The sequence below is a fragment of the Rhinopithecus bieti genome, unplaced genomic scaffold (genome assembly GCF_001698545.2).
Source record: "Rhinopithecus bieti isolate Rb0 unplaced genomic scaffold, ASM169854v2 scaffold_15776, whole genome shotgun sequence".
Lineage (NCBI taxonomy): Eukaryota > Metazoa > Chordata > Mammalia > Primates > Cercopithecidae > Rhinopithecus > Rhinopithecus bieti.
In genome coordinates, this window is record NW_016808836.1 from 1,645,067 (window position 1) to 1,669,130 (window position 24,064).

General features: G+C 42.0%; 1 protein-coding gene across 1 annotated transcript; it reads left to right on the forward strand.

Annotated features, from left to right (window-relative positions):
- The first annotated feature begins 15,046 nt into the window (after window positions 1–15,046).
- LEUTX (leucine twenty homeobox) lies at window positions 15,047–22,914 on the forward strand. Its single transcript, XM_017887417.1, has 3 exons — window positions 15,047–15,085; window positions 21,221–21,372; window positions 22,446–22,914. The coding sequence occupies exons 1-3, from the start codon at window positions 15,079–15,081 to the stop codon at window positions 22,881–22,883; spliced, it is 597 nt and encodes a 198-aa protein (XP_017742906.1). The 5' UTR covers window positions 15,047–15,078; the 3' UTR covers window positions 22,884–22,914.
- The last annotated feature ends 1,150 nt before the right edge of the window (window positions 22,915–24,064 follow it).

Below are 24,064 nucleotides of genomic sequence, written 5' to 3' on the forward strand. Positions count from 1 at the left end.
CCGCCCGCCTCGGCCTCCCAAAGTGCTGGGATTACAGGCTTGAGCCACCGCGCCCGGCCGAAATTGGGTTTTCAAAAAGATACTAGCATCTCATTGTTCATTGCAGCACTATTCACAATGGCCAAAATATGGAAATAACTGAAATGACTATAGACAGATGATTCAATAAAGAAAATGTGGTGTATACAAACAATGGAAAATTATTCAGCCTTTAGAAAGCAAGGTATCCTGCAATATGCAACCACATGGATGAATCTTAAAGACATTATGCTAAGCAAATAAGCCAGTCACAGAAGGACAAATACTGCAGGGTTCCATTTATATGAGGTGATTGAAATAGTCAAAATTAGAGAACCAGAGAGTAAAATGGTGGTTACCAGGGGGTAGGGAGGAGGGGTAAATGGGAAATTGTTAACCGGTGGGCATAAAGTTTCATTTACACAAGATGAATGAGTTCTAGAAATTGTCTGTACAACACTGTGCCAATAGTTAACAACACTGTACTGCAAACATAAAAATGTATTAAGAGGGTAGATGTCATGTAAAGCATTTTTAGCACAGTAAAGTAAAATTTTATTAAAGAATACATGTAAATTAGTACAACCACTATGGAGAACAGTTTGGTGATTCCTCAAAAAAACTAAATATGGAAATCCAGCAATCCCACTGCTGGGCGTATATCCAAAAGAAAGGAAATCAGTATGTTGAAAAGATAACTGCACTCCCATGTCTGTTGCAGCACTGTTCACATTAGCCAAGATTTGGAAGCAATCTGAGTGTCCAGCAACAGATGAACAGATAAAGAAAACGTGGTACTTATACACAAGGGAGTACTATTCAGCCATAAAAAAGAGTGAGATCCTGTAATTTGTAACAACATAAATAGAAGTGAAGATCATTACGCTAAGTGAAATAAACCAGGCACCGAAAGACAACCATCACATGTTGTCACTTGTTTGTGAAATCTAAAAATCAAAAACAATTGAACTCATGAAAATGGTGAGTAGAAGGATGGTCACCAGAGGCTGGGAAGGACAGTAGAGGGCCAGGGATGAGAGATGCAGATGGTTAATGGGTACAAAAAATAGAATGAATGAATAATGCCTAGTGTTTGATAGCACAACAAGGTGGCTATAGTCAATAACTGTACATTTAAAAATAACTAAAAGAGGCCAGGCACGGTGGCTCACATCTGTAATCCCAGCACTTTGGAAGGCCAAGGTGGGTGGATCACTTGAGGCCAAGAGTTCGAGACTAACTTGGTCAGTATGGTGAAATCCCATATCTACCAAAAAATACAAAAATTTCAACGGGCGTGGTGTCACATGTCTGTAGTCCCAGCTACTCATTTACATGCTAAAAAAGAGAAAACAAGAAAGAGAGAGACCAGGATTTATATTTATTCAATGTGAGGGAGAGAATGTCAACTATTACTCCTATCCATGAACAACTAAGTGGAGAGGGTTTCCAGAAATTGGTACAGGGAAAAATGGAGGAGAACCTGATTTGGATTAATAGTGACAGGTGCCTAGAAGAAATGTGAGTAGTGATGTTAAGGCAGAAATTACATGTTAATATATCTGGAGCTCCAGTAGAAAAGGTTGAGGTCTATGATAGAGATAAACGAGGCATTTTCAGCACATATCTTATACACGTGCAGATTCGATATGGCCTAAAGGAAACCAACACAGATGTGGAAACTTGGAGAACCCAAGACCGAGCCCTTCGAAAGTCTGATCCTTAAGAATTGAATAGAAGCATGAGAAGGCTCTAGGAATGAGAAATTCCCTCTCCCACCCCCTGCCCTGCCACAACATCAAATAACAACCATACTTGGAACCCGCAGAATCAGTGTTGGGACTCACAGCAGACAGCAGCATAACAAGGACGCAATGATATTTGCAGCGGGGAACATCTGAGAATACAGAAAGGGACTTGTAAAGGCAGAACCCAAAAAATACGTACCCTTAGAAGGTAAAAACCCCACCCTCGAGGCAACTGTTAAGATGGAGACAAAGAAATGGGATGGCACAGAATTGCTGGGCACCAGCAGAAAAGAGGAGAAAGAGCAATATATTTTAAATTAAACATCATACATCGTTGTAGCAACTGAGAAAGAACTCTTCTTGAAGAAAATTTATTTTCATCTGATAGGAAATTGTCATAGGTGGGCACAGTGGCTGAGGCACACCCAAAGTGGTGGGATGACAGGCATGAGCCAATGGACCCAGCCTACTAGCATGTTTCGAAAGTATACAATGTTATGTTACTGATGATAAGTCTGTGTCCCTTCCTAGTGAGGCAGTTTATATAGGGCACAACCTACCACACTACACTTACAGCCTCAAAGCACTGGCCCAGGCTCTGCCTAACCTTACAACTGACCCATGAGGGTTCATCTGACAACTTCAGGCTCCAGAGGAGCTGAAGAACAACAAATTGTCAATTGTCTACACATAGAGATTGTTGATGGCTGTTGTGATAACTCAGTTCTTGTCTTCTTAGTTTAAAATAATTTAAACAAGATGCAGAAAAAAAAAAGCAATGCTTTTATGCTGTTGGTGGGAATGTAAATTAGTTCAACCATTGTGGAAGACAGTGTGGAGATTCCTCAAAGATTTAGAACCAGAAATACCATTTGACCCAGCAATCCCATTGCTGGGTATATACCCAAAAGAATATAAATTATTCTTATTATAAAGATACTTGCACAGTGATGTTCACTGCAACACTATTCACAATTGCAAAGGCATGGAATCAACACAAATGCCCATCAATGATAGACTGGATAAAGAAAATGTGGTACATACACACCATAGAATACTATGCCACCATAAAAAGGAATGAGATCATGTCCTTTGAAGAGACAGGCATGGAGGTGGAAGCCGTTACCCTCAGCAAACTAATGCAGGAACAGAAAACCAAACACTGCATGTTGTCAGTTATAAGTGGGAGGTAAATGATGAGAACACATGGACACAAGGGAAGGAACAGCACACACTGGAACCTGTCAGGGGGGCAGGTGAAGGGAGAGCATCAGGGAGAATAGCTAATGAATGCTGGGCTTAATACCTAGGCAATGGGATGATCTGTGCAGCAAACCACCATGGCACACATTTACCTATGTAACAAACCTGTACTCTCTGCACATGCACCTCGGAACTTGAAATAAAAGTTGATTTAAGAAAAAAGAATTTAAACAAGAGACACACAGCAAAAGAGATGCAGCATAGAGTAATTTATTGCAAAAGAAAAGAATACTTTGAAAGTTAAGTGCAGAATAGACAGTGCACCCTAAGAGAGAGAGATCAGAGGGGGTTGTTCATGAGGATGAGACAGCGTTGGGTACTGCTGGAGAAACCTCGTTTCTGGGAGGCTTACATGATTATGCATAAGGAGGTGGGAAAAGATGTTACTAATAAGCATGTTCTGGGTGGTCCTCTGCGTGCACATGCACAGTAGCTGTACATGCTTGTTCATACATCACGTGTCTCATTAGCATCTTAAATCTCCACCCAGAGATGTGTTTTTTACTATTATAATGAGCAACAGGTCTGCTTGAGGACAGGTAAAATAAAAATGCACGTTCTCTCTAGGAAGGAAATCCTCTACTGAAGAGAGCTTTGCTTGAATGAGCTCTATTACAACGTGAACGCTGAGGCTTACTGTGTTAATTGTATGGCCACCAAGGTTGCTGCATCCCAAGAACATGGTCACTTCCTTGACTACCTGTCTTGCCTCAAGATTATCACATGGATTTTCTCAAGCAAACAGTAGTTATGGGACTAGGACTAGGATGTGGACGTCAGAAGACATTCAGGAAGTATTTGGAAAAAGTTTTCTCCTAATTTCTACGGACACATCAACTGTGCTAGATGCTTTGGGGTCAATAAAGACCCATGTATCTCTTCGTCATCTGAGCAGAGTTAAATTAGGAAATCAGGACTGGCTTTTCAGGTAAAAGAAGTGGGCACTTGCAGCTTGATTGGACTTCCCAGGTCCCCATTTAATTATTGTAATAAAAGCTTAGGCTCATTCACTCCCTTGTTTAATGTCTCAGCTCATAAGATGAATATCTAAGGTATGGCAATGGTCTGCAATAAACAGAATGCTTGTGTCCCCCCAAATTTATGTTGAAATCACAACGCTCCCACCCGCCCACGCAATGTAATGGCATTAAGAGGTAGGGTCTTAGGGTGGTGATTAGCTCATGAGGGTGGGGCCCTCATGAAAGGGATTAGTGCCCTTCTAAAAAGTACCCCAGGGAGCTCTCTCGCCCTCTCTCTACCATGTGAGGATACTACAAGGAATCAGCAGCCCGCAACCTGGAAGAGACCTTTCAGCAGAATCCAGCCATGCCGGCACCTAGATCTCAGACCTCCAGCCTCCAGAACTGCGAGAAATAAATTTCTGTTGTTTATAAGACACTGAGTCTGTGGTATGATATTGTAACAACCCGAATTGACAAAGACATAGTCTAAGTAAGAAATAATTATAAGACAACTTTATGCCTTACAGAGGCATCACTGGACAGAAAGTCTGTCCTATTAAATATGGGACACGGTTTCTTTCCCAAAGCTGGAAATGGATGGAGCCTGAAAATGTCTCTGAAGCATCCTCTCCCACCGCTAGAGGGCAGCATCCTAAGACTCCGTTTCCAAAGGGCTGGAATTGAGTTTTTAGAGGTCACAGCCCCTGTTGGTAAACAAATAAATGCTATGGACTCCTAATTTTTAGAGTATTTTCTCATGTTTGCAGGTTCTTCTACATTCAGAATTTTAAAATATCATTCTCAGCAGGAATTGGAACTTACTGAAAAAGAAGGGAGTGAAAGAATTTCTGAATCAGTAGGAAACCTGGCCATGCACTGCAGTGTAATGAAAACTGGGACCCCGGGGGGAAATGAGAGTAAATGCTGTTCCTAAAGCGGGGGCCAATTACAAGAGGTTAATCACTACCTTAGGGGAAAGGTTGCTGAGTTTAGCCCATGAGATAATATGTGTGTTTCTCTTTTGGGGTCTCAGCCTCCCGAAGTGCTGGGATTACAGGCATGAACCACCGTGCCCAGTCTCTTATGGATTTTTTTAAATCAAGAATTCTCTGGAAAGAACATTTTCTTTTCCAGAAAGGGCCAAGTATACGTTATCTTGAGAAGAAGGCAGGTTGTGTTTGAGAAGAATCAAAATGTAATGTCAGATGCAGCAATGCAGTTTCATGTTTAGCAAATCTGATTGTTGAACTGTTACATGGACAACATGATGTCACAGTGGGAATCTAGTGAAAATTGGCCCGCTATGTCTTGAGAAGCCACTAGGGGAAGCCAAACACTACGTAACCAAAAAAATCAAATTGGGGTTAGGAAAACAGAATTAGTTACCAAGGAAAATAATGTCCCAAGCGTTCTCACCTTTTTCTTCTTAAATTGAAGTTTGAAGCATTTTGCTGCTCAACCCCTAACTGCAAAAGAAAAGCACACATATTATCGCATGGGCTAAACTCACCAACCTTCTACCTAAGGTAGCAATTGTCCTCTTTTAATTACTCCCCGCTTCAGGAGCAGCACTTACCCTCATTTGCCCCTGGAATCCTAGTTTTCATTACACTGCACTACATGGCCAGGCTTCCCACTGGCTCAGAAATTCTTTCACTCCCTTCTTTCTCAGTAAGTTCCAATTCCTGGTGAGAATGATATTTTAAAATTCTGAATGTAGAAGAACCTGCAAACATGAAAAAATACTCTAAAAATTAGGAGTCCATAGCATTTATTTGTTTACCAATAGGGTCTGTGACCTCTGAAAACGCAATTCCAGTCCTTTGGAAACGGATTCTCAAGATGCTGCCCTCTAGCGGTGGAAGAGGATGCATCAGCGACATTTTGACCAGCTTGGCCAACAGGGCGAAACCTTTTCTCTACCAAAAATGCAAAAATCAGTTGAGTGTGTTGGCGTGCACCTGTAATCCCAGCTCTTCAGGAGGCTGAGGTAGGAGAATCGCTTGAACCTAGAGGCGGAAATTTGCGGTGAGCAGAGATCACGCCACTCTGCACTCCAGCCTTCGCGACAGAGTCAGACTTCCCTCAAAAAAAAAAAAAAAAAAAAAAAAGAGAGATGTGGAATGTATGTTTACAACAGTACAATTTAAAATTGCGAAGATACGGAACCAACCTATGCGTCCGTTGACCAGCGAGTGAATAAAGATAATGTGGTATGCATGCACCATCGAATGCTACTCAGCCATAAAAAGGAACGAAATCATGTTTTTTGCAGCAACTTGGATAGAGCTGGAGGTCATTATTCTAAGTGAAGTAACGGAAAACCAAATATTGCATGTTCTCGCTTATAAGTAGGAGCTAAGCTATGGGTACACAAAGGCATACATAGTGATATAATGGACTTTGGGATCTCAGGGGATGGGGAAGTTGGGAGAGGGGTGAGGGATAAAAGACTACGTATTGGGCTGTTGTGGGGATGGTTCACGCTTGCAATGCCAGCACTGAGAGGCCGAGGCAATCAGGTCACCTGAGGTCAGCAGTTCGAGGCCAGCCTGGCTAACATGTGAAACCCAATCTCTACTTAAAAATATATATATACAAAAATTAGCCGGGGGTGATGGTGGGCACCTGTAGTCCCAGCTACTTGGGAGACTGAAGCGGGAGAATCACTTGAACCCGGGAGGCAGAGGTCGCAGTAAGCTGAGATGGCGCCACTGCACTCCAGCCTGGGCAACAGAGCAAGACTCCGTCTCAAAAAAAAAAAAAAAAAAAAGACTGCAAAGACTACATATTGAGTACAGTGTACACTGCTTGAGTGATGGGCGCACTAAAATCTCAGAATTCACCACTAAAGATTTCATCTATGTAACCAAAAACCATGTGTACTCCCAAAGCTATTGAAATTTAGAAAACATTCTAAAAATGAATAAAATAAAATACCCGTAAGACATGTGATGTATGTACAGCAATAGCACATGCGCATCTAGGAGACCACCCACAGCATGCTTAACAACAATACCCATTTCCACACCCTCATGAATAATCATGGAAGACTCCCACAAAGGGAGTTTCCCAGTGCCAGTCGCTAGTCTGGGCTGTCTCATTCTCAAGCTGCCGCCTCTGACCCAGCTTTCAGAGTGCACTTTCGCTCTGCAGTGAACTCCTCTGCCTACTCTTACTCTGCACTCGGCTCTCAAATTCTTTTGTGCGGTGAAGTCAAGAACCTGAACTGACCAGCAGACAACAGTAGCAGCATCAGGCCTCACAAGTTAAAGGGCTCAGACCCATATGATTGCCGCCACTTCAGGTGCCAGTCACAAGGTCTCAACTGCCACCTGCACTTCTGACCAACTGGCTATAAGTTGGGGAGTTCCCATGACTGTCTCCAGAGGTTGAATAATTTGCTAAAATGGTTGCAGAACTCAGAAAACACTACATAGATTTGTTGGTTTATGATAAAGGATACGACTTAGGACAGCCAAATGAAAGAGATGTATAGAGCAAGAAATGGGGGCGGGAGTGGATGGTGCAGAACTCTCAGGCCCTGAGTATGCCATGCTCCCAGCACCTTAAAGTGTTAGCCCTTAAAGTGTTAGCCCACTTAATGTGTTAGGAAACTCACTGACAGGTTTTATTCCTTAGGCATAATTGATTAAATCATTGATCATGAGTGATTAGCTCAATCTACAGTCCCACTTGCCTCCCTGGAGGTCAGGGTGGAGCTAAATATTCCAACCCTTAATCATGTCTTGGTCTTTCCAGTGACCAACCCTCATCCTGAAGCTACCTAGGGGCCCCCAGCCACTACTCATCTCATTCGCATGCAAAAGACACTCCTTACTCTGGAGAATCCAAGGATTTTGGAGTTGTGTTCCAGGAACCTAGACAAAGACCAAATCTTTATTTTTTATTTTGTCACAACAGGCAATATAGTTTTCTGGTTAACAGCCCAGGCTCTGGAGACACACTGCCTGGGTGCAGCTCCAGGTCATCTTCTGAAATGTGTCCTTAGCAAGTTATTTCCTAACATACCCGTGCTAATTCCTCTTCTGTAAAATGGGGATATACCAACTACCTCTTAGTTATGTTATGAAATTAAATAAGTTGATTTTTTATTCTTTAAAAAAGACCATGTACATGTCTTTTGTTAATAAAATAAATTGAATGTCATTAATTATTTTCTTGTCCAGATTAGAATTTCATATCTGAGCTTTATCCACCCTCTTCTCTCTATGATGCTGAATTTTACAACCTATGCAACGGACATAACTACAGCTCCAGGAAACCCAGAAAAAGGGTAGGTCTGCTCTAACCTCAGCTGCTGATGGCCTCTTGGTGGATTGTCTTAGCTGATGCCTTTACTCTGGAAGATGGCACAGTTTCTCATTCAGTTCCCAGGAAAGGAAGACCCAATAGAAACATATTCATCCTCTGGCCCTTGACGGCTAGAGCCTGAAAATATCTCTGGCGCGTATAACCTCGTTCCTAAAGGGTCTCGTTTTGAGTATGCATGAAAGCTCAAAGCTATTCTTTGTGGGCCAATGATGGATATAACCCCTCAAACGTATTCTCAGATCCATAGGAAATTTGAGCGAATCCTTACGTCCTGATATTTTCTAAATACAATGTACTGCATTCCTTTTGACTTCCCCAAGCCCAAACATTCCAGAGAATTCTACAGAAATTCTATTTTCAATCTGAATTTGGGGGCCTGCCCATGAGACTTTCTCTCAAATTACCCTCTATTTTGCCCAGAAATCCCTTATATTTCCTGTCCTTGGGACTCTGTTCAAGGGGAGAAGGAAGAAAGTCGTCCTTACTGTTTCTCACGCCTTCCTGAGCTCTGTGTCCTGCATCTGTAGTGCACGCTATTAACTTTCCTCCCAGATCTTCTTACCCTTCAGGGCACTAATCCCTCAGATGCTGTTGGGAGATGCTGGCTCCCCCTACTCTGGAGAATTGTCCTTGGTCAAACAGAAGTCACTTCACTTCGGAGGTGAAGCTCCCCCTCACTTCCCCAACTTGTTGTAGAACCCCACAATTTAGGTTCACATTCCCAACGTGCAGCCAGCCTAACACTGACACTTCAGTGCTCAGGAATGGAGAAAGGATTGTCTCATTTGGCCAAAGTGAGAGGGCAGGAGACAAAGTCTCTCAGATTTATGACCTGCCTGTGAACATAACAGGGCTTTTATGAGGAAGTGTGGGAGGCGAAATCCCCTAATAATCAAAACTGATGGCAACTTGGGGCCTGGTCAAACTTCTGGATGCCATCAAGGAGGTCTGTGCGACCTAAGAATCAGGTTCTTTTTTGTTTGTTTTTGAGACAGGATCTTGTTTTGCTGTCCAGGCTGGAGTGCAGTGGCATGATCATCGCTCACTGCGTTCTTGAACTCTTGGGTTCAAGTGATCGTCTTGCCTCTGCCTCCCAAATAGCTAGGACTAGAGACGTGCACGACCATGCCCAGTGAATTTTTTTTTTTTTTTTTGAGACAGAGTCTCACTCTGTAGCCCAGCCTAGAGTGCAGTAGCATGATCTCGGGTCACTGCAACCTGTCTTCCAGGTCCCAGTTCAACCAGTTCTCCCGCCTCAGTCTCCTGAGTAGCTGGGATTACAGGCACGTGCCACCACACCCAGCTAATTTTTTTGTATTTTTAGTAGAGACGGGGTTTCACCATGTTGGCCAGGCTGGTCTCGATTTCCTGACCTTATGATCCATCCACCTCGGCATCCCAAAGTGCTGGGATTACAGACGTGAGCCACCGCGTCCGACACCCGGCTAATTTTAAAAACATTTTGTAGAGACAGGATCTCACCATGTTGACCAGGCTGGTCTCAAACTCCTGGGCTCAAGTGATCCTCCTGCTTTGGCCTCCCAAAGTGCTGGGATTATAGGCAAGAACCACCATACCCAGCCCCATGGACCACTGTTCTTTAAAAGAACAAGTTCATTAACCCTGAGGGTAGCCCCAGGAGTTAGGATATGAAGTTAACCAATTACTGATGACTCCCTCTACCAAAATGACTATGTGAAAGCCAGCATGCATGGAGGAAGACAGGAAAATAAGGAAAGCAAATCTCTCACAATTTTCATAATGCAGGCTCGGTTACAAACCCAGAAGGCAGAATGCAGTCAATGACTTGGTGACATGGGGGTACAAAAGACCACCTCCTAATCTCAAAGAGCCACTCTGAGGTGCAATTTACCCTCCAGTGCTTCTCCCTGGAATTAGACTAAGCTACATCCAGCCGAGACCACATTCCAGCTCAACTCCCTTTGCTGTATTTCAGTTTTCTCACTTCTCTATTTCTAGAAGCTCTCTTTCAATAAATGACTTGAACAAGAATCCCTGTCTCAGGCTGTGCTTCAGGATTCTAATCTGTGACACCATCTCTCCAAGGGAGAACATTTATCTTGTTGGTCTCAGTCCAGAAGGAAACCTTGCTATTCCAGGCCACCTCTGTTGCAAATCCCTTGCAAGTCTCTCACCCAGGGCATTGCTTTTGAATTTCAATGCTAAATCAGATGTTGTATCTTTCTTCAATATTCCGTATAGGAAGGTTCACAGGGAAGAAACTCATACAGGGAAGAAAGATCATTTGATAACACTGTCAAGCAAAAGTTGTAGAAGGCCATTGTTTTGGACTGAGCTCCTATACTAGACCCAACAGACCAGACCAAACCAAATAGAGTCACTCATGCTAAATGCCACATCATCCAACTGAAACTTTAAGATGGCAGAAAAATCCCCAGATCAGTTTTTCCTGACAATAGGAGATCCCACTTTACCTGAGTCAGTGTAAGAAGGAAGTCGCCTCTGCTTTAACCCTTATTTAAAAAGTAACCGGAAGTAATCTGACGTGAACCAATCAGCTTTTTATCCTATTTTCTGTTTCCTTTTCCCACCTTATAAAATTCACTGTTCTGCCACTGGCCAGTGGGAGCTCTCATTGTATTTCATAGAATGAAGGATGTGCCATTCATGAATTGTGAATAAAACCCAATTAGATCTTTAGCTAAATGTGCTGTGATTTTGTCTTTCAACGTGATTTGCCTTAAATTGATACTCCTCACACTTATTTTCGTCCACATACAATGTCTTATCATATCTTATCCTAAAGTATCTTATCCTAAAGTATAATGAATACTGCAGACTGGACAATTTATAATGAAAAGAAACTTACTCCTTACAGTTACGGAGGCTGGGAAGTACAAGGTCAAGGGGCTTACATATGGGGAGGGCCTTCTTGCTGCATCAGCCCATGGTAGAAGGCAGAAGGAACAGAAGGAAGGAGAGAGAGAAAGAGAGAGAGAGAGAGAGAGAGAGAGAGAGAGAGAGAGAGAGAGACTCGCTGTTATAACAAACTCACTCCCGAGATCCTGAGATAATGACATTAATCCAGTCAAGCCTGCAGAGCTCTTATGACCTAATCACCTTTGATTAGACCCCATCTCCCAACACTGTTGCATTAAGGATTAACTTTTCAACATATGAACTTTGGAGAACATCTTCAAAGCATAACAAGAAGGGAAAACTAGTTTATTTTTTAAATACATGTTGATGCACGTAGCACACATCTGGACACCAGGCAACATTTTTCTAAGGAGCTTCCTACTCATCAATTCTTCTCTACCCCACCCATGACAAACATGTTGACACTTTCTGTAAGTGGCATTAATAGGAATGTGAATTACGAGTGTAGAGGTAACTGGCAATTCTAAATGGAAAGACCATGACACACATCAATAAGAACAAGACAGAACAACAACTTGGCTTAACAGGATGCCATGACTTTATAAACCTGTAGTCATTTAAGGCACATAAGATATACAAGTCTTAAGCTCAGAGGAGAGGCTGACAACAATTACACCACTACAGTTAAAGACCGCAAACTTCAGCTGGGTGCGGGGGCTCACGCATGTAATCCCAGCAAATTGGGAGGCCAAGGCGGGCAGATCATGAGGTCAGGAGTTCGAGACCATCCTGGCCAATATGGTGAAACCCTGTCTCTACTAAAAATACAAAAATTAACTTGGCGTGGTGAAGGGCGCCTATAATTCCAGCTACTGGTTAGGCTGAGGCAGAGGAATCACTTGAACCCGGGAGGCAGAGATTGCAGTGAGCTGAGATCACGTCACTGCACTCCAGCCTGGGCAACAGAGCAATACTCCATCTCAAAAAACAAACAAACTTTGGCGTCAGGCTGGCTGGATTCAAAGCCTGATTTTGCCACTTGTTAGCCCATGAATAGTAACAAGAAGATGCTTAAATTATCTGTGCTTTAAAATTTTTGTCTGTAAACTAGAGATAATATTAGGACTTGCATGACAGGGTTTCTGTGAAGATCAAAAGAAATAATATATGAAAAGGACCTTAGCCTTAGAACTGTGCCTTGCACAAAGTAAACACCCAGTAAATATTAACTCTTATTATAGAAGAGGGTGTTATCTCCTCAACTAGATAAAATAATCATAGAATGATGATTTCAGAGTTTTGAGGCCGTTGAACGCAATTAGAATTTACAAATCTAATCTGTACAAGTAGATTTGTGAAAAGAAATCTGGAATGCCTGCTAAATTTTTTTTTTTTTTTTTTTTGAGACGGAGTCTCACTCTGTCGCTTGGGCTGGAGTGCAGTGGCCGGATCTCAGCTCACTGCAAGCTCCGCCTCCCGGGTTTACGCCATTCTCCTGCCTCAGCCTCCCGAGTAGCTGGGACTACAGGCGCCCGCCACCTCGCCCGGCTAGTTTTTTTGTATTTTTTAGTAGAGACGGGGTTTCACAGTGTTAGCCAGGATGGTCTCGATCTCCTGACCTCGTGATCCGCCCGTCTCGGCCTCCCAAAGTGCTGGGATTACAGGCTTGAGCCACCGTGCCCGGCCGCCTGCTAAACTTTTATTGAAGACAGTCATTGTGTCCGCATATTTAATGGTGCATAATATATGCAAAATGCATGTGTATTTAATGCTCAAACGATATCTGCTTCTAGAGTGGATTAACGTTTCAGACAGTGAGACGTGGGGTCTATTGTTTTAATCTAAACAGGGATTAAGTTGATTAGATTCAGAGTTTGGTTGATTCAAGTGCTGACTGGTACACCTATTCCTATAGGGCACAGTCCTTTCAGAGCTCCAACCAAAAGTTTAACACGGAAGCTAAGCTATGAGGATGCAAAAGGATAAGGATGATACAATGGGCTTTGGGGACTTGGGGGAAAAGGCAGGAGGAGGGTGAGGGATAAAAGACTATACATTGGGTATGGTGTACACTGCTCCAGTGACGGGTGCGCCAAAATCTCAGAAATCACCACTAAAGAACTTATTCATGTAAACAAAAACCACCTGTTCCCCCAAAAACTTTTGAAATAAAATTTTAAAAATAAATAAATAGGCCAGGCACAGTGGCTCACACTTGTAATCCCAGCACTTTGGGAGGTTGAGGTGGGTGGATCACCTGAGGTCAGGAGTTGGCTACCAGCCTGGCCAACATGGCGAAACTCCGTCTCTACTAAAAATACAAAAAACTAGCCGGGCATCGTGGCAGCTGTAATCCCAGCTACTTGGGGGACTGAGGCAGGAGAATCTCTTGAACCTGGGAGATGGAGGTTGCACTGAGCCAAGATCAGGCCACTTCACTCCAGTTTGGGTGAAAGAGCGAAACTCCACCTCAAACATTTTTTAAATTAATTAAATAAATACACACATACATAGACTTCGAATCATCATCATCCAAAATAAAATAAAACAAAATAAAAGGATTTCCCTTTGAGGGAGCTGTCTGTGAAAGGAAATTTCTTAATATAAGTGATCACAAAAGAGAAAGCACCTCTTATTTCATATATTGTTTTTCTATTTGTTAAATATTATATTTTCGTGCTACTCTCCTAAACTATAAACCTACCAGCTCTAACTTAGTATTCTTCTCCAAGACAAAGGGTATCATTTGTAGGGAATGACAAGCTCTATAGGGAATGCTAAAATGATACATTTAATACATCAGTGTGACTTAGGTAAAGTAAAATCTTCCAGGGTCTCAAACTTTGCATGTTATTTTCTGGTAGCTCCTGAAAGCAGTCTGAGAAGAATAAAACAGAAAAGATGAAGAATTGTTTAAAAACAAAACTTCAAAGCAACAATAATAAATAAAAGCCTAACATTCCCTCCCACTTGGCAGGCACTAACCTACCATTTTGTACATTCAGCTCCACAAGACTGATAGAAGTTCTACTCTGCCATCACTAAAAAGTTAGCATCTAATTTTGTATATTTTTTCTACTTCCTGGAACAGCTTTGTCTTCCAACTCTTCTACTATTGCCTAAGGGTTTCTTTTTAGCTATTGATTTCAAAGAACATTTGTCTTATCAGAGTTTCCTTTCTTTTCAAGACTATCTTGATGTATAAGTGCAATATCTTTTATTTATCTGAGAATATTAATTTCAACATTTATAGATTTTACATTTATTTATTTATTTATTAGCTCACAACTACCCCCAAATCCATACTCAAAAGAAGATGTAAGATCCTCTATGGTTTAGGCTTTGCCAAGTTCTTCGCCATCATCCGTTGCTGTCTCGACTGGAAGAGGTTGGACTGAGATGGGCAGGTGAAGGGCTTAACCTTCCATCATCCCAAACTCCTAGCAGGATGCCTCCTGCTGCGCTCCAAGCCGCCCACACACAGGGCACTTCCTTCACCTTCCGAATTTGAGTCATCTTACCAACTTACTTTTCTCTCAGCCCTTTGTTTATTTACTCATTGATCCCAAGTGACATTTTTGAACATTTTATCCATTTTCTGTTCACTCTACTTTCCTTTATTTTCTTCCACTCTCTGGGGTCAGGGATCCGTCTTGAATCACAGTTTTATTCCCAGTGCCCTACACAGCATCGGCATAGAATAGGTTCTCAATAAACAGATATTGAATGGATTACTGAGGGCGTGGTATTAGGGTAGGACAGGGTGGGGACATGATTACATTAAAATCTTGCTTAAATAAGCGGGTCTTTTAGCCCAGCAGTCACATAGAGTCAGCTCAGGAGCTCTGCGGCACACAGCTGATCGAACCCACTCATTTCTAGAGGACACCATGCTGGGTAAGCTGGGCAAAGGCAAGAGGCTGGGGTTTGAATGATTGGATTGCAGACAAATCAAGTGAGAGGTGTGGGACCTTGTGGTGGCTTCTGGGCTTTGTCAACCCTAGGTAGAAACCACTGGGTTTAGAAACCACTGGGTAAATTTTGAAACCACTGGGTTATACCAACAAGGATTGTTTGAAAAACAATTTGCAGTGGGACTCTAGTAACTTGGGAGTTTGTTTCTCCACATTTCTTTTTTAAAGAGATGGGATCTTGATATGTTGTCCAGGCTGGCCTAGAGCTCCTAGGCTCTAGTGATCCTCCCACCTCACCCTCAGGAGTAGCTGGGACTTATAAGTGTGTGCCACCACGGCCAGCTAATTTTTAGATTTTTTGCAGAGACAGGATCTCACTCTGTTGCCTAAGCTCATCTTGAACTCCCATCCTTTTTAATGCCTGCTACTCTCATACTTTTAAATGTCAGTGCATTGATGGGTATAAAATAGTACATGATCTTTAATTACCGTTTCTTTGTTAACCAGTGTGATTGAATCTGTTCACTCTATTTTAAAGGCCTTTCTGTTTTTCCGTTATGCTAATTTTTGTATTTATATCATTTCCCAGTTTTTTTTTGTTTGTTGGTTTTTTTGGTTTTTTTTTTTGAGACAGAGTCTTGCTCTGTCGCCCAGGCTGGAGTGCGGTGGTGCGATCTCGGCTCACTGCAAGCTCCGCCTCCCGGGTTCACGCCGTTCTCCTGCCTCAGCCTCCCGAGTAGCTGGGACTACAGGTGCCCGCCACCTCGCCCAGCTAGTTTTTTTGTATTTTAATAGAGACGGGGTTTCACCGTGTTAGCCAGGATGGTCTCGATCTCCCGACCTCGTGATCCACCCGTCTCGGCCTCCCAAAGTGAAGGGATTACAGGCGTGAGCCACCGCACCCGGCCTATTTCCCAGTTTTTAGCCTGTTTTTTTCTCAAGGTTTAGTAGAATATTTTTGTTGTCTTCTAGACACTAATAATTTATCTCTTATATGTGTTGCAAATATATTCTCCCAGCCTGGCTTGAGTTTTTCAATTCACTTATGAGTACTACTGTACAAATATTCTAAAAGTTGTCTTTGTGATATTTATCAACATTTTCCTTTTATAATTGTACTTGTAAAGCGTAGTTTAGAAGTGTATTACTGGCTGGGCGCAGTGGCTCACGCCTGTAATTCCAACACTTTCGGATGCCGAGGCGGGCGTATCACTTGAGGCCAGGACTTGGAGACCACCCTGGACAACATGGCAAAACCCTGTCTCTACTAAAAATACAAAAATTAGTCGGGCATGGTGGCACGCGCCTGTGGTCAGAGCTACTTGGGAGTCTGAGACACAAGAATTGCTTGAACCTGGGAGGCAGAGATTGCAGTGATCTGAGATTGCACCACTGCACTCCAGCCTGGGCAAGAGAGCAAGACTGTCTTAAAAAAAAAAAAAAAAAAAAAAAAGCGTATTTTTTGGCTGGGGAAAAAAAGCAGACTGGCTTAAAAAAAAAAAAAAAAAAAAAAAAGTGTATATCTTGGCTGGGGACATAAATGTAATTTTACTTATATTTTAACTTCTTAAAATGATCTGATTCTAATAGAAAATTATGCATCAACAAGTTCACTTATTAAAACTTGTGCCTGGTTCTTCTAATACATTTTCCTATTGTTTAATACTAAACTCACAAAAATACTAGTCGATTTTACATATTGACCTCTCAGCTTGGTAGATGATTTTAAACTCAAAGCCACATCCTTCCTTGATTTTACCTCCTATAACTTATCAGTGTGCAGTGTTGCTTTTCTAAAGACCAATAGAATTCTAACTACCATTGCTTTGAATGGAAATTCTACTTCCCTTTAGAAGCTTCTGGAACTTTCTATATATTCCTGGTATTCTGAAATTTTTGCAACAATGATCCTTTTGTTCATTTATTATGCTTATCGTGGAATAGCTTCAGTCTGGAACCCCTGTGCCTCATCTCTCAAATCTTGAATTTCTTAAATAAATATTTTCGTGATACTCTCTGAAACTTTTTTAGTCACATAAATATTGCTAGTGTTGGACATCCCTGAGCAGAGGTCTTATTTTTTTCCGATCTTTTCACTCTTTTTGTTCACTTTTGTATATTTTTTCTACTTCCTGGAACAGCTTTGTCTTCCAACTCTTCTACTATTGCCTAAGGGTTTCTTTTTAGCTATTGATTTCAAAGAACATTTGTCTTATCAGAGTTTCCTTTCTTTTCAAGACTATCTTGATGTATAAGTGCAATATCTTTTATCTGAGAATATTAATTTTAACATTTATAGATTTATTTTTAGTTTTTATTGTGTGTGTGTGAGGCAGTATTTCACTCTGTCTCCTAGGCTGGAGTGCAGGGGTGTGACCTCAGCTCACTGCAACCTCCACCTCCCAGGTTCAAGCGATTCTCCTGCCTCAGCTTCCAAAGTAGCTGGGATTACAGGTGCCTGTCACCATGCCTGGCTAATTTTTTTTTTTTTTTTGTATTTTTAGTAGAGAGGGGGTTTCACCATGTTGGCCAGGCTGGTTTTGAACTCCTGATCTCAAGTGATCCACCCTTCTTGGCCTCCCAAAGTGCTAGGATTACAGGCATGAGCCAATGCTCCCAGCCTTATTTCTTTTCTTAAGAAAAAATATGTTTATTTGCTGCTTTCCTCCTCTTCCTCCTCTTCCCCCTCTTCTTTCTTTTTCTCTTCCACCTTCCCTTTCTTTTTTCTCTCTTTGTCTCTGTATCTCCCTCTCTCTTTTCTTGCTGTCCCCTTCTGTCTGAGGATTTTCTTCAATGTCCTGTAAATTTTGTTCTCCCTTTGTGTATAAACAAATGCTGAAACGCTAAGAGAAACCCGTGTGCTTGATCGCTTGTCTTCACTGTGCGATGATTGGGCAGCATGTTGGCTTTTTTTTTCCCCCCATGTATTTGTATGAGGAATAAGAGCATCCTGAAAATAGAATCTTTCATATAAAATAGATGACCATGAGAATCAGGTTTTACTAGATGATGAGGTCTTATTTACATTCTAAACCACAGTAAAAACTCCCATTCTGCACTAATACAGTTTGCATATTTGTCCCCTCCAAATCTCATGTTGTAATGTGATCCCCAGTGTTGGAGGTGGGCCCAGTGGGAGGGGTTTGGATCATCAGGGCAGATCCCTCTGAATGGTTTAGTGCCATCCTCATGGTAATGAGTGAGTTCTCTGTCTCTGAGTTCACACAAGATCTGGTTGTTTAAAAGAGTCTAGGACCTTCCCCTGCTCTCTCTTGCTCCCACTCTCACCATGTGACACCTTGGCTCCCCTTCACCTTCTGTCATGAGTGGAAGCTTCCTAAGGCCCTCACCAGAAGCAGATGCCAGCACTATGCTTGGTGTATAGCCTGCAGAGCTGTGAGCCAATTAATTCCTCTTTTCTCATTTACCCAGTTTTAGGTATTTCTTTATAAATGCAAAATGGACTAACACATGCACCAAGCCTGTAATTAACAGACTTACTTCTTTGGTTACTCATGTCTTCCCTAAAGGAGTGAACTATCTGGGACCGTGTTACTGTTAAAGATACAGAGGCAAACAGTATAAGTGTAATGATGCTACCAAAGTCACAGAGCTAGTAAATGAGAATCGACATTCATTCTCAGGTCACTAAGCTTGACATCTGCTTCCTACTGACCCTATTAATAAATGGTCAAACCAATAGCTTCAGGGTCTCACAGGCCAACCAACATAGACAGAAGTGCCACTGAGTCTGTGACCAGTTAGGATAATAGAGCCTCAAATACTCTATGAATCTTATAAACTCATATAAACCTGGTGTCAACATCACGCCACTATTCTATTCTATCTCAATAAGGACTCAACCAAATCTCATCTTGAATTGTAGCTCCCATAATTCCCATGCATTGTGGGAGGGACCCGATGGGAGATAACTGAATCATGGGGCAGTTTCCCCCATACTGTGCTCATGGTAATTAATAAGTCTCATAAGATCTGATGGTTTTATAAGAGGTTTCTCCTTTTGCTTAGCTCTCATTCCCTCCCCTGCCTGCCACCATGTAAGATGTGGCTTTGCTCCTCCATGCCTTTCACCATGATTGTGAGGCCTCCCCAGCCATGTGGAACTGTGAGTCCATTAAACTGCTTTCCTTTATAAATTACCCAGTTTCAGGTATGTCTTTATTAGCAGTGTGAGAAACAGAAAGATGCCCCCAGGTTGCTAGGAAAACAAATTGGTGCCCAATGTCATGGAGAGGTTGATGTTCCTCCTCCAGGGGCTGTAAGATGAGGCCACAGAAATAAGCTTATCCCATTTGTGGCTTAAAAATGTGTCCTGCTCAGTGGAAGTTGGCACTGGTTTTCTAGGAATGCAGATGCAGAACACTCCCAGCAAGAGGGTGAGAAGTGGGTCTCATGAGTCAGATGTTTAACCTAAGCTCTTGATTCCCAGGCCAAGCTCAGGAAAGAAGATGACCTTTGGACTACATATATTTGCATTCTAATAAAACATTTTTTAACTTTTTTGTATTTTCATAGGTTATTGGGGAACCAGTGGTGTTTGGTTACATGAGTAAGTTCTTTAGTGGTGATTTGTGAGATTTTGGTGCGCCCATCACCCGAGCAGTATACGCTGCACTATATTTGTAGTCTTTTATCCCTCACCCCCTTCTCACCCTTTCCCTTGAGTCCCCAAAGTCCACTGTGTCACTCTTATGCCTTTGCATCCTCATAGCTTAGATCCCACTTATGAGTGAGAGCATACGATGATTGGTTTTCCATTCCTGAGTTACTTCACTTAGAATAATGGTCTCCAATCCCATCCGGGTTGTTACAAATATCATTAACTCATTTTTATGGCTGAGTAGCATTCCATCATATAATTTATGCATAATATATTATAATATTTATATTATTATAATTATATTATTATAATTATATACAATATAATTTATATACATTATGTATAAATTATATATATACACACACACCACAGTTTATCCACTCGGTTGATGGACATTTGGGTTGGTTCCACACTTTTACAATTGCGAATTGTGCTGCTATAAACACACATGTGCAAGTATCTTTTTCATATAATGACTTCTTTTCCTCTGGGTACATACCCAGTAGTGGAATTGCTGGATCAAATGGTAGTTCTACTTATAGCTCTTGAAGGAATCTTTACACTGTTTTCCATAGTGGCTGTACTAGTTTACATTCCCACCAGCAGTGCAGAAGTGTTCCCTGTTCACCACATCCAAGCCAACATCTATTTTTTTTTTTTTTATTATGGCCATTCTTGTGATTGTGATTTGCATTTCCCTAATCATTTGTGATGTTGAGCATTTTTTCATATGTTTGTTGGCCATTTGTATATCTTTTAAGAATTATCTATTAATGTCCTCAGCCCACTTTTTGATGGAATTGTTTGTTTTTTTCTTGCTAATTTGTTTGAGTTCGTTGCAGATTCTGGATATTAGTCCTTTGTCAAATGTATAGATTGTAAAGATTTTCTTCTAGTCTGTGGGTTGTCTGTCTACTCTGCTGACTGTTCATTTTGCTAAGCAAAAGCTCTTTAGTTTAATTAAGTCCTAGCTATTTATCTTTGTTTTTATTGCATTTGCTTTTGGGTTCTTGGTCACTGTGTTGCTATCTCATTTCTTAGGTCTAGTACATATAAGGGCGTCCATTGTCTCCTAAAGTTTTGATTATTTTTTATGCTCTCTATTTCACTGACGATTTCTCCCCTGATTTCTTGTATCTTTTTTTTTTTTTTTTTCCTTAAATTGGGCTTCACTTTTCTCTGGTGCCTCCTTGATTAGCTTAATAATTGACCTTCTGAATTCTTTTTCAGGAGTGTCAGGGATTTCTTCTTGGTTTGGATCCATTGCTGGTGAACTAATGTGATTTTGGGGGATGTTAAAGAACCTTGTTTTGTCATAGTACCAGATTTGGTTTTCTGGTTCCTTCTCATTTGTGTAGGCTCTGTCAGAGGGAAGGGCTAGAGCTCAAGGCTGTTGTTTAGATTTTTTTGTCCCATAGGTATTCCCTTGATGTAGTACTCTCCCTCTTTTCCTCTGAATTTTTTTTAATGAAAGCCTTTTGTCTGTTCCCTCTGCAGAAAGCCCAAGGCGAAAGCGTCGGCAACGCACAAGATTTCTCTCTAAACAACTCACAGCATTGAGAGAAGTGCTGGCAAAGACCATGCACCCAAGTTTGGTTACCATGGGGAAACTGGCTTCAACGCTACAACTCGATCTATCCGTAGTAAAGGTCTGTTCCCAAGTGTGTCTGTAGGTAGCACACCTAACCCAGAGCTTCACACACACTTTTGATCATTGTTATAACAATTCCTATTTATTGTCAATTGCTATGTGTAAGGACAAATGTTAAGCACTTTATATTTTTATTGTCATGAGCACCCACTTTATTGAGGAACACTAAAGCTCACATAGAAGAGCTGTCTTCCAAGCATTATAAATGCAAGAGTTGGAATTTGAACCCAGACCTTTCCAACTCCAGACCCACCATGCTACACAGGACTCTTTGAAGCTGGATCTCAGATACTCCCATTTGGGTCTGTTCTTGTGTATTCAGGATGGGTTCTGCTTATAATCAGGATGGTCTTGTGTATTCAGGATGGGTTCTGCTCATAATCAGGATGATCACACTCATCCAGATGCCTGTCACTAAGTTCCCACAAAGTATTCAGGGGAGAACACCTGGATGAACACTGAAGACAACCCAAGTTAAACTCTCACCCCATACTCTGACTTTAAAATACTTTCTCTGGGCACCAGGCATGGTGGCTCACACTTGTAATCCCAGCACTTTGGGAGGTGGAGGCAAGAGGATTGCTTGAGCCCAGTTCAAGACCAGCCTGGGCAACATAGTAAGACCATGTCTCTACAAAAAAAAAAAAAAAAAAAAAAATTAAAAACTAACCAGGCCTGGAGGCACATGGCTGTAGTCTACTTGGGAGACTGAGATAGGAGGATTGCTTAAGCCCAGGAGTTCAAGGCTGCAGTGAGCTATGATTGCACCACTGCACTCCAGGCTGGGTGACAGAGTGGTACCTTGTCTCAAAGAAAAAAAAAATACACCCCTAATACAAACACCCTTCTATTTAATACATCATGATCTAAGTCATATTCCATCCATTGTTAGTACAATCCTACACCCACTTTTCTCTTGAAACCCAGGACAGCAGGGGATAGAAAGAGCTTCCCTTATTCCAATAAATGTGAGACTAACTCTCACTCCAAAAATCCGAATTCCTGAGGAACATGAGGATGCCCCTTTATACTCAACCTCCATTATTAACCTCCCCACCCCTCCCTCCCCAGATTTGGTTCAAGAACCAGCGTGCCAAATGGAAGAGGCAGCAGCGGCAGCGAATGCAGCCATGGCCATCACTAGGACCATCAAACCAGACCCTTTCAGTGAAGGAGGAGGAGACTACCTCAGCTATAACTACTGCAAACATTCATCCAGTAAGTCCCGGAATCTCTGATGCAAATGACCATGATCTCCATGAGCCTTCTGATATCAAGAATCCTGGAGGAGCCGGCACCTCTGTGAGGGATTCATCCTGGGACTCTCAGGCACACGAGATTGAACAGATATATCTGGGGGTTTCAAATCCTCCTTGGGCCTCAACTGTCGATGAAATAGATGAATTTGTAAAGATCTACGACTTGCCAGGGGAAGATGACACCAGCAGCCTAAATCAATATCTTTTTCCAGTATGCCTTGAGTATGACCAGCTCCAGTCTTCAGTATAACTTATTACACATAGCTTCTAGGGGAGGTCTGTGATCTGATCCACTGAAACATATTTCCAAACATCTTTAATGGGTTGAGCCCAGTCTAAGCAGATCCGGGCTGGGAATTTATCTTTTTCTTTAAAAAAAATAAAAAATAAAGGAACTCCCCTACCTTTCATCATTGCCTGCATTTTCTGAACTCCATTTGAGTGCCTTCTCACCCAAATTTCAGCATTAAAAAGCATCATCAGAGAAGGGACGCCAGGAACACAGTGACATAGGAGGTTCCTGACTCTGATGCACTGAATAAACATCTATGTCTGGATCATTTGTCTCTGGAAGAAAGTCAGAAGTGAGCTGAGAGACTCTTACACACCAGGCAACTAAGAAAATGTCTTATCAGGCCGGGCGCGGCAGCTCACGCCTGTAATCCCAGCCTTTTGGGAGACCGAGGTGGGCAGATCACGAGGTCAGGAGCTCAAGACCATCCCGGCTAACACGGTGAAACCCCGTCTCTACTAAAAATACAAAAAATTAGCTGGGTGTGGTGGCGGGTGCCTGTAGTCCCAGCTACTCAGGAGGCTGAGGCAAGAGAATTGCTTGAACCCAGGAGGCAGAGTTTGCATGAACCAAGATTGTGCCTCTGCGCTCCAACCTGGGTGACAGAGCAAGACTCCATCTCAGAAAAAAAAAAAAAAAAAAAGAAAAGAAAAGAAAAAAATGTCTTATCAAACAGGCAGGAAAAGCTGAAGCACTCGGAAATACTAAACCCACTCTGGACACTAAGCCATACAATCAGGAAGGAATCCCCAGTTCCCAGCATCTCCCCCACGAGAAAAGGGGTGAACCACACGTATAGCACCCTAACTGTTGATGGCTAAGTTCCTAATGAACCTGCATTAGGGAGTTGACTAGGTAGGTAAACTACAGACTTACAAGAGCCTGAACAGAAACTAGGTGCCACCCAAGCCTTCAGCCCAGCTCAGCCCAGCAATAAATCCAGGTCTATCAATTCCTCCTGGAGGAAGTTTGTCCACATATCAAGCACCCCAACTTTTATACCTGCGCTCAAAGGACTGCATCCTAAACCCCCTAGCTCTGGAAATGGAAGGGATTAAGCATATGTGAGTCTCCCTAGTTCACAGAAGAAAAAGGTGGTTTTCTTTTTTTTTTTCTTTTTTCTTTTCTTTTTTTTTTGA

Coding starts and splice junctions, on each gene's coding strand:
- LEUTX (XM_017887417.1), top strand. Junction 21,373..22,445: donor TCGATCTATCCGTAGTAAAG/GTCTGTTCCCAA, acceptor CTCCCTCCCCAG/ATTTGGTTCAAGAACCAGCG.